At 45.7% G+C, this 11,753-nt stretch overlaps 1 protein-coding gene across 1 annotated transcript in view; it reads right to left on the bottom strand.

The window, feature by feature from the left end:
* Positions 1-11,753, bottom strand: part of ST3GAL3 (ST3 beta-galactoside alpha-2,3-sialyltransferase 3) — a 360,651-nt gene that overhangs the window by 216,875 nt on the left and 132,023 nt on the right. The window contains exon 6 of the mRNA XM_015422952.1: positions 9,735-9,827. Within this exon, the coding sequence (XP_015278438.1) occupies positions 9,735-9,827 (93 nt within the window). The remainder of the gene's footprint in view (positions 1-9,734; positions 9,828-11,753) is intronic.

Here is an 11,753-nt window from a genome sequence, read left to right as displayed (position 1 = left end):
GGACGGAGACGGCGCTGGTCGCCCTTACTGACGACCTCCGTAGGCACCTGGATCGGGGTGGTTCGGCGGTGCTGCTGTTGCTAGACCTGTCGGCTGCGTTCGACATGGTCGACCACCAGCTGCTCGCCCACCGGCTCGCCGATGTGGCAATACAGGGACTGGCCTTACAGTGGCTTGTCTCTTTTCTTCAAGGTCGGGAACAAAGGGGGGTGCTTGGGGAACAGCAGTCCGGGAGGCGCCCCCTTGAGTGTGGTGTGCCCCAGGGCGCAGTACTGTCCCCGATGTTATTTAACATCTTTATGCGCCCCCTTGCCCAGGTGGCTCGGAGGTTTGGGCTGGGTTGCCATCAGTACGCTGATGACACCCAGCTCTATCTGATGTTGGGTGGCCGGTCAGACTCCAGACCGGAAGATCTGGACCGGGCTTTGCAAGCTGTGGCTGGTTGGCTTCGGATGAGCAGGTTGAAGCTAAATCCGGCGAAGACGGAGGTCCTGTGCCTGAGTTGTGGCGGTGCAGGGTTGGGGGCCCCGCTCCTGGCCTTCGACGGGGCACTTCTAGTGCCAGCGTCGAGGGTTAGGAGTTTGGGGGTGCTCTTGGATTCCTCCTTGACAATGGAGGCCCAGGTAGCGGCCACTGCCAAATCGGCCTTTTACCATCTTCGGCTGGTTTGGCAGTTGGTACCCTTCCTTGACCGCCGTGACCTGGCGACGGTGATCCATGCGACGGTCACCTCAAGACTTGACTACTGCAACGCTCTCTACATGGGGCTGTCCTTGTCTCAAATCCGGAAGCTGCAGCTAGTGCAGAACGCCGCAGCTAGGCTGCTGATGGGCTCTCCATGGTGGGAGCACATCCAGCCAGTGCTTAGAGTCTGACAGTTTGCAGGCCAACCGCAAAGAGGAATTCTGAAGATTCCAGAGCTTTCTAAGCTGTCTGAGCGCTCCACCCCCCATCCAGAGCTGGTGTTTACAGCATGTGACTGGAGAAAGGGGGACAGGTCCTCCCTCAGTTTTCCTTTTGCCATCAGGAGGTGATGGTCCTAAACACAGAGAAGCCCACAGTGGGAAAAGGAGGGAAGGATGTGTGCCTGCACAGAAGACCACTCAACAAACAACAGTTACAGGTAAGTGCAACCATGTTTTTGTCTTTGTGGCTTCTGTGCAGTGGGAGAACAGCAAACTCACTTACTGAAGAGGGGTGTGTGGGCTGGTCAGTGGAACAGTGACTGCAGCACTGCTCTTCCCACAGCCACCTCCTTCTTAGAGTCCGCATCTATCACGTAGTGCTTCACAAACATGCATGAGTTCAACCACGTGCCTGCCTTCCAGATGTCTGTCATGAAACCTCTGTTGATGAAGGCTGCTGAAGATGCTTGTGCCCTGGTCGAATGAGCTTTAACTGGAAATGGAACCCTGGCAGAGCTGTAAGCGCGCTTAATCACAGAGACCACCCAGCAGGATACAGACTGAGAGGAGACTGCTCTATCTTTGATGTGTCCTGAGAAACAGACAAATAAGGAACTGTATTTCTGAAAGGCATTGTACAGTCAAAATAAAATGACAGACACCTCCTAACATCCAGGGTGTGAAGTAATTGTTCTGAGGGTGAGGCGGGGTTGAGAAAGACACTGGTAAAGCAATGTCTTGCAAAAGATGGAAATGAGAGACTGCCTTAGGGAGAAATGAAAGGCTGGGTCAAAGGACCACTTTGTCACTACGGAATCTGAGGTATGGGGGATCATATCTAAGGGCTGCTAAGTCACTGACCCTGCGAACCAATGTGATTGAGACTAAAAATGCTGTTTTAGAGGACACAACAGATAGGTCAGCTGTAGCTAGAGGTTCAACCAGCTTATGAACCAAACTGGATAAAACCAAGGACAAGCTCTACTGAGGGTGTGTGTAGGGCAGATAGCGGGAATAGATTAAGTACTTAGTCCCCTAAGGAACCTCTTAAATTGGGAGATAGAGAACACTGTGCAACCGTGAATCCTACTGCAGTTAAGCAGAAATTGCTGATAAATGTATCTGTATTAAGGACACTGACAGCCCCTTGTCCTTGAGGGAGAGTAGGTAGTCGAAAATAACTGGCAATGGGCAACAGGAAGGACTGTAACCTCAAATGGACAACCACCCAACTATCCCATTTTGATTTGTAGAACCAGGGCCGGTGACAGGTTTTTTTGCACACTAGGCAAGGCTACCTTCCACACTAGGTGCCCCCCCCCCCCCCAATGCGCCCACCAATTTTCAAACAAAAAAGCATTTTAGGAAGAATGAAAAACACAAAATTTGAAATTGCTAATTTCTTTCTTTTAATTGTGAGAGCAAGTAATACAATCTCTGATTTTCTCTCTCAAACAGAAAAACACAAATCATTTTGAAAAATCCTGTTAATTGTGATGTTGAAATTTAAGTCTCTTTAATGTTTCCATTTCAGGCACATCAGAATCTCATTTTGCGTGCCTTTTCCCTCTCCATTTTGACAGGACTCATATTATTTCTTTAGGCCCTGTCATTATCTTTGAGAATCAGGTTGCAATATAGGAGATTGATTTATCTCCTTTTGAATTTCAGTATGTCCCTAATCGTAACTAAGTGCACCAAGAAACAAGTCCCTTGTTTCAAAACACTCTACTTCAAGTAAGCGAGCAAATAATTGCAGGGATCTCCTGCATGTATTGGCTGAAATGCAGATCCCACAGAATTCAATGGCTGGCTGACAGTTAAGTGCCCAATTTCTCATCTTAAAATGCTCTTGGGAAGACTCTTCCTCTCTTATGCCATTTGCTATTAAATTCAAAGGATCTTACTTCTGAGTAAGTATGCCTGGGATCCCTGACCTAGACGGCCCAGGCTAGCCCGATCTCCTCAGAGCACAGAATCATAGAGTTGGAAGGGATCTCCAGGGTCATTTAGTCCAATCTCCTGCACAATGCAGGAAATTCACAAATACCTTTCCCCCCATACTCCTAGTGACCCCTGCTCCATGCCCAGAAGGTGGCAAAAAAACAACAACAACCCATCTCCAGGATCCCTGGCCAAACTGGCCTGGAGAAAAATTGCTTCCTGACCCCAAAGTGGCACTCTTTATTTCCCTGGGGGTGTAAGAAAGGGCCAGGAGAACTAAGCACTGATGCAACCCTTCCTGCCCTCCCTCTCATGGAAGCTAAGGAGGGCCGGCTGGCCTTGGTTAGCATTTAGATGGGAGACTGCCAAGGAAGGTCTGCTGCCTTGAAAACAATATGGGGTCACTGTTAAGTTGGCTGTGACATGATGGCCGTTTGCACATATGCATGGAGATAGGGCTGAATGCTAGCAGCTCCTGCCTTTTATTTGGACTGCATACAACTTTACCTTCCAAGCCTGATCAGACTGTGCCCATGTGCACACAGGTTTGTTATCCAGCAAGGCAGAATGGCCAGAGTACTTGGGGGCACCCAGCAGTCATCAACTTGATTGAGCAAAGATGCTACTGCTGAGATATTGCTCGTGGTAAGAGGCCAGAAGACAGAGATCAATGGGCCCTGCTCAGGAAAATGTGTGGGCAGAATTCCAGTCCAGCCTCCACAATCAAGCCTCCCCCCAACCTGGCGCTTTGCACATCCTCCTATCCCAGAGAGCCCTGCTGGGACTTCCTCCCCAGGCAGTCTGTTCTGGGGGACAGCCGCCCCCTCCTTTCCAGGACTGCGCTTCCTTTGCAAAGCCAGAGAGGTGCCCACCCTGGCGGCAGCGGCAGCACTGACCTGGGAGCAGCCTCCCGATGGCGGTGGCCACCACCTACCTCCCTTTCCCCCTGAGTGGGCAGAGTGTAGCTTTTGCCTGACAATGGGACGCACCAGCTGGTCCCCCCTCCCGAGGAACCTGCTGCTGCACTGCTGAGAGGAGGTCACTCGCTCGCTTGGGGCTCTTCCTTCTCAGTTGCAAACTATACGGCTCTGGGCTGCCTCCCCTGGGGGGATCATCGGGTCTTTTCTCTCAGGTGGGTGGGCAAGACCCCTCTCCGCGGCGGCTCCTGGCTGACTGGTGAGGGAGGGGCGGGGCAGGGGGGTTCATAGGCAGGCCAGCGTCTCCTTAAAGGGGGTGCTCTAGGCAACTGCCTAATTTGTGTATATGGACACACCAGGGAAGTCCATGCTGACTAAACTGCTGAAAGGAGATAATGGATTTAAGAGCAGCAAACAAGCCACTCTTAACAGGCACTAGCAACACTATGGTAAAAGGCCTCAGCAAAATGCCATGGTACATTTGTGTTCAGTTCTGTGAGCAGACTTTCCATATGAACACAAGCCCTCAAATCCCTCAGTAAAACTTTACTTGGAGAGAATGCTCTGCAAAACAATTATCTATCTACACACACACACACACACACACACACATCTTTACCAGGTGGTCTTTACAGCTGCCTGTGACTCACTCAGGACAAATCTAAGAATGCACAATTCCACTGAACAAACTGCTGGGAGGCTACCAGAGTAAGAAAAGCAGAATCCCAAGTAGAAGTGGGATGAAGAGCCATACACAAAGCCAAATAATATTTATTTAATCTTGGAAGAAAAATTTGGACGCCCCCTTAAATGAATTTTAGTGCCATAAAAGAAAGCCAGATTCTTCTATTGAATGTGATAAACCACTGACGTCAGCCTGACCCTGTGGCAATTATTACCATACCTGGGCTTAGTCACAGTTGGGAAGAGAGAGGGTAAAAACACAGCAGGTCTGAATTTACTTATTTTCTACTACACTCTACACATGCCAATTCTAAGCTAGAATTCCTCATGTGGCCTTCTGTATCTCATTTATGAGAGTCTTCCCCTACCACAGGTAGAACCAATGCATCATTTTCCAAGCTTCTTACACTTACACACTTGCTCCAGGTTTTCCATTATTTCCCTCTACTTGTTCCCTTTAAATAAAATAATAAGGCACGTTTTACATCTCATGTGTTTAGTCTTTTTTCTGCTGTAGAAGATGGGTGCGGGAAAAAGGTGGGCAGTGGGTGGTCTTGACTCAAGTGGAATCTAGAAACTGCCTTGGGCAAAAAACTAATGCTGGGCCTTAACATGACCTTATGATGGAACTTCCAGGCAGCGGCGCCACAAGGTGGTGGGTGCTCAGTCTCGCTCCTGAGCCCAGCCAGCTGTTCATTGCTTTCATTGGAATTCTGGGTTTTACCGAGTTTCACCAGACCTCCTGTAGAGAGGGCTGGAGCAGGAGACTTGATCTGAGCCCCCTGCAAGCGGCAGTGAGCGGGTAGGAGCTGGGTCATCTCGAAGCAAAAGGACGATTCAGCACAGTCACGGTCCACCATGACTGCTAGTAGTGAACAACCAGCCAACCAGCCAAGAGAGCACCATACCTCATCTCCAACATAGACGAAGAAACAGTGAGTACGCTTACAAAGCAACATTAAAGAAGCAAAAGACCCTTTGAGTAAACCCCCTTCGCATCCACGATGGAGAGGAAAGGGGGAGGAGGAACTCCTATCCCCCTCGCCTTTGTATAATCGGCTAGCAAAAGTATTGGAGACAAAACCTTTTAAAGAACTATAAGGGGGGAGGGAAGAAAAGGGACATACATAAGCTTATCTGATCATTCTACTAATCGTATTGGAATTGCAAATTAACTAAATCGCTGGCTTTTATCAACAAGAAGAAAAGAATAGAGACATTTCAAAAGGAACTTCCTTATATGGTAATAGACTTCCTGTAACGGCAGTCCTGCTTCTGATGTTTTCTGGGCTCAGAAGACATTGGTTAAAAGAAACCTGGCTCTTTACTGAAAGACTCTCGGTTGTTATTATGTCTGCTATAACAACTTATCTAGCAATGTGGTTTAACTGCTAGATTGTGGACGGACTGATCTGCGTATACTCTCTTTGGTATTGGGGTTGCAGAAATAGTTTTTAAAATGGATTTCCAAGCGGGATGTGAATCAAAAACACCAAACACAGATGATACTGCAGGCGCAGAGGTGGTTCAGCTTTCATGGGATGCTCTTGAACATATGATACGGGACTCGATTATCCTAGTAATCAAAGAAACATGTGCTGAACTATCTGACATATACACAACTGCTCTACTGAAAGCTACAAACAACTCAGAGAAACTGCAGGAGCAATCCTTGAGAGACATTAATCTAAACTGCAGGCAAGAGGACCTCTTTGCAGCTGATTGGAAGACACCCTACAAGAAGAAAAACACACCAAAAAAGCAAACTACACCTTGTAGGGAATTCATGGAACTATGTTTTACAGAATCCAAGAAACAGGTGTATTCAGGAGCAACTGCACTCTTTAAGCAACAGCCAATTCAGAAAGAGAAGACTAAAAATATCCAATCAAGCTTTATTTTAAGCAATTTACTGCAACCCTTAAAACAAATGTATGCAGTACACAAGGGTAAACGGCACAGAGACAAGATCCTTCTGAAGAGAAGATACCAGACAAAGAAAAAAGATGTTAAGCTTTTTGTATCAAATTATCATTAGGGAAATTCACCCTCACTCCATATAAGAAAGCCTTAGGGAGTTTTTAACCAAGTGTAACTAAACAGATGGCTTGTTTTGATGAGAAATCAACTGCGAGAAGTGAAAATGTAAAGATTTTTAGTAAAATAGCAGATAAGATTGTAGGTGAATTATAAAGAAGGAGCATTTACTTTTACGTGTCTTATAAAAGGTAGTAATTCAGAAGAAAAATTGATATATTTGCTTTATAGAGAAACTTGAGATTGTAAGGGAAAACAGGAGTGGAATGACCTTATTAAAGGTAAGAATAGACTATGAAAATTTGAAATGTTACATTAAGAGCCTTTGAATATATATTACTAAAATATATTATTATTAGAATGTTTAGATAAATTTAAATGAAGCCATTTATGTATTCTTGATATCTGTATCCTTGATATCTGTATTACTAGGATGGATAGATTTTTCTGCTGTAAGACAAGTAGGAGAGACCTAATCGGAATGTACCATAAGATACTACTCTCATTTTATTTGTATTTCTGGAAAACTAATAAAAACCTATTATAAAAAATGACCTTATGATCATTGAGTTTTATAATCATAGAATCACAAAGTTGGAAGGGGCCATACTGACCATCTAACCCCCTGCTCAGTGCAGGATCAGCCTAGAGCATCCCTGACAAGTGCTTGTCCAGCCACTGCTTAAAGACGGCCAGTGAAGGGGAGCTCACCACCTCCCTAGGCACTGGAGCGGTGGAGCAGGCAGTAAAACGCCTGCTGTAACATCAGTGAACAGCCATTAAGGCTGTTCGAGACCCACCGCGGCTGGGGTGAGCTTCCGGCCCTAGTCCCAGCTCCCACCCACCCAGCAGCTCGAAAGCGTAAGCAAAAGCATAATTGCAAGTAGACAAATTGGGTACCTGCCCTAGGTGGCAGGGGGCACCCTCCTCCTTGCGGGGGCAGGCAGCAGGCGGCGTCAGCAGACGGTGAGCATGTAAGCGACGGAGCCTGGACAGAGGCGGAGTTACGGGGTGCGGTGACGTGGTGGCGCAGCGGAGCTGGCAGGACAGAGCCAAGGCTGCGGCCAGCGCGTGGCCGCGCACTAGGAGGAGTCCGCCAGAGGAGGCCACTGAACTAAGACCAGCTCCAAGGAGCCAGGAGGGAGAACGCCGGAAAAACATCAACACCCAAAGCCTGCCGAATAAGAGCCGAAACAACAAAAACAAGAGCCCGCTCTGCTGCCTGGGTGCTGGAAGGTAGTCACTTCCCCTGTTAATGTGACCCTAGATGGGTACTATAAAAATCATATGTAAACCGTTCAGAGACCCTTTGGGGTTTTAACGGTATATGAGCCGAAAGTTAAATAAATTCCACTGTTGCACAACTCTTACTGTAAAAATGTTTTTCCTAAGATCCAGCCAGTACCCTCCCGCCCTTAATTTAAACCCATTATTGTGAGTCTTATCCTCTGCTGCAACAGGAACAGCTCCCTGCCCTCCTCTAAGTGACAGCCCTTCAAATACTTAAGGAGAGCAATCATGTCCCCCCCCCAACCTCCTCTTCTCTAGACTAAACATTCCCAAGTCCCTCAGCATTTCCTCATAGAGCTTGGTCTCCAGGCCCCCAATCATCCTTGTCACTCTCCTCTGCACCCACTCCATACTGTCCATATCGTTTTTGAAGTAATGCTTCCAGAATTGCACACAATACTCCTGGTGCAATCTGACCAATGCAGAGTACAGTGGGACTATCACAGCCAGTTTGGTGCAGTGGTTAAGTCTGCGGTCACTAATCAGGGAGAACCAGGTTTGATTCCCCACGCCTCCATTTGCAGCTGCTGGATGACCCTGGGCAAGCCATAGTTCTGTCAGAGCTGTTCTCTCAAGGACAGTTCTGGAAAGAGCTCTCTCAGCCCCACCAACCTCACAGGGTTTTTGTTGTGGGGAGGAGAAGAGAAAGGAGTTTGTAAGCCGCTCTGAGACTCCGAGTGAAGGGCGGGGTATAAATCCAATCTCCTCCTCCTCCACATAGTGCAATTTTGATGTTATGCCTCTGTTGATACACTTCAAGATCGCATTTGCCTTCTTTGTTGCTGTATCACACTGGCTACTCATATTTAACTTTTGGTCCACCTGTACCCCAAGATCCTGTTCACACACACACTGCTACCCACAAGTGTATCCCCCATCCAATATGCCTCATTTTTATTACCCAGATATGGAATTTGGCACTTATCCTTGTTAAATTGCATCTTGTTCACATCCACCCATTTTTCCAGAGTGTTTATATTTTGTTTTTATTCATTCGATTTATACCCCACCCTCCCCACAAGCAGGCTCGTTGAATTCTATCTCTATCTTCTGGTGTGTTCACTGCTCCTCCATTGAGGCTTATGGGCTGAGCTGGCTAGGAGCACATGCACAACAAGCTCTGACTCAGCAGTGAACTCCCTAGAATCCAATAACTGTTGGGTTGGCAAGGAACTGGTTGAATGTTTGCCATTGCAGTAGCCACAGCAACACCAGCCCTGGGAGAGTTTGGAAGGTTGCAAGAAGAGAAAAGGTGAGAGGGGTGTGTGTGTCAGGTGTGTAGGGAGACATTTAAACTTTGACTGGGCCAGATGAAAGATTTTTCCAGGGCTCCCTGGATGCCTCGATAAGAGAGTAGATGGAGGAAACACAAAGGCAGTGTGTTGGCGTTGGCAGGGAATTCTAACCATCATATGGGTAACTTAAAAGGATGTGATGCATAAGGACAGGGACATTAAAAGATGTCAAAACAAGAATATGTAATTCTCAGGCACAGATGCAGCTTTTTAAAGATTACCATTGTGATGAGAAATCCAATACTACACAGGGATGTGTGAACCAGCTTTTTAAATGCTGTTATCCCCATCAATAACACTGTTTCAGAACATGAAAAGCAGTGATTTCACCAAATTAGGTTTTGATTACACAGTGTAATAAAGTGCTACTATTTGGTCAAGCAATGAAACTTTTCAAAAATAAACCAAGGAGTTCAGTTTGCAGTTCATTAGAAACAGCTTATTTTACATTACTATATTTTCAGTCTATAACGTCATACTATAAGGGAAAATATACTCTACATATATAATGATTTAAGTGAGATCATTCACTTTTATATCACTAAAAACAGCCCAGGAATCTATTTAAATTATTATACTAGCTTTAGCCACTAGTTTTACGTGACACAAATGGGGGAATACAGAAATAGAAGAGCAGATGTACAAACCTGGAGGACACTTACTTTGGAAAGATGGCAGTCATGAGAGCAGATGCATATCCAGGCTTGCAAACTCCTTCTGAGATGTTAGCATACTTTGATGCTAGCTCTGGAGGCCTGTGAGAAATAACTAGAGTCAAGAAAGTCCTAAGTAAAACAACAACAACAACTGTGTCACCATAATCCTTTTATAAATTTTTGTTAAATAGCTGAGAGGGATAAGAACAAAAAGACTTCTTAAACAAAGCAAAATGAGACAGCATTTGGAATCTAACATACACCTGCCTTGGTAATGGTTTAGATCCTGGGAAAGCTGAAATCAGGAACCAGTGCTTCTCATAAACTATTTTAGGCTGAAATTTTCTAACCAGAACGGCTATAAGCAGCAACAAAGCCTCACTTCTCAGCCCATTTTTCTGTTGCATGACAGAGCTACAATGTCTAGGGAAATTTCTATTTGTAGATCAAGTCTAATCAAATTACCACAGATTTCTACCAACCACTGTGGGAATGGAGGCAGTTGGCATTCCTATATCACAGGCCCAACATTGTTTCCCTAGCTGACTTTCTAAAAACTCAAGTCTATCTCACAATCAACTGGTATGTGAAAGCCTGAATACACAACACTTTGCATTCTAAGGAATGGCATTGTGGTTAAACAATTAATATTTCTGCTAGGCTCAAGGGGAGTGATGCTGTTAAACAGCCATCTGCTGTTTAAACTGCTTGGATTCTCTATCCCTCAAGGGCTATGCCTCATAACATGTATGGGTACCCCATACTTAGATGCAATTATATACACAAGAATTGTTGTTCTTTCTTTTTTCAATATCTTACTGACATGTTAATGAAGAATATGGAAGGAATAGAAGCTATGTAAATTTCTATGATATATTAAATATTTAATGTTTATAGAACAGTTGCTTTGTCAGCATAGCAGTAACAACTATTCTATACCTTTAATATCTTGTTCTCATGTCAATAAACTGATCCTTTGTAATCCACAAAACTGGTGAGGGTGGGAAGTGCCATCAAATTGCAGACAGCATATGGCAACCTGTAGGGTTTTCAAGGCAAGAGACGTTCAGAGGTGGTTTGCCTTTGCCTTCCTCGGCATAGCAACCCTGGACTTCCTTGCTGATCTCCTGTTCAAATATTAGGCAGGGCTGAGCCTGCTTAGCTTCCAAGATCTGACAAGATCAGGATAGCCTGAGCCATCCAGGTCAGAGCAATCCACAAAACTACAATTACATAAACCATGAAGAAAGTATTTTGTGGAGTTTAAAAGCAGATCTCAGAAGCTAAGCAGGTTAGTATCTGAATGGGAAACCACCAAGGAACTCCAGGGTTACTATGCACAGAAAAGCAATGGCAAACCACCTCTGTTAGTCCCTTGACTTGAAAATCCTACAGGGTCGCCATAAGATGGCTGTGACCTGATGCATAGCAACCCTGGACTTCCTTGCTGATCTCCTGTTCAAATATTAGGCAGGGCTGAGCCTGCTTAGCTTCCAAGATCTGACAAGATCAGGATAGCCTGAGCCATCCAGGTCAGAGCAATCCACAAAACTACAATTACATAAACCATGAAGAAAGTATTTTGTGGAGTTTAAAAGCAGATCTCAGAAGCTAAGCAGGTTAGTATCTGAATGGGAAACCACCAAGGAACTCCAGGGTTACTATGCACAGAAAAGCAATGGCAAACCACCTCTGTTAGTCCCTTGACTTGAAAATCCTACAGGGTCGCCATAAGATGGCTGTGACCTGATGGTACTTTACATACACAAAAACAATAAGGAAGTGAAGTATCCTCCCGGAAGTACAGTTACCATGGCAACTGCACTATTAACTCCTTCTCTACCTATAAAACAATCTGAACCACCATCTTTAAACACAGCTGAAAGCTAGCCAAGCAATGATGCTGGAAGCACAACTATTCAAGCAGAGGCCACTCTTTGTTGAAGAGTCTCCAGCCCCCCTCCCTCCAAGCTTTAGCAGAATGTATGCATGGCCAAAGCTCTTATGATCCTGTGCTGGCATTCC

Source organism: Gekko japonicus, unplaced genomic scaffold (assembly GCF_001447785.1).
Source record: "Gekko japonicus isolate JY-2015 unplaced genomic scaffold, Gekko_japonicus_V1.1 scaffold117, whole genome shotgun sequence".
NCBI classification, from domain to species: Eukaryota; Metazoa; Chordata; class Lepidosauria; order Squamata; family Gekkonidae; genus Gekko; species Gekko japonicus.
The sequence above is the reverse complement of the archived record's forward strand: the minus strand, read 5'-3'. Positions and strand labels throughout refer to the sequence as shown.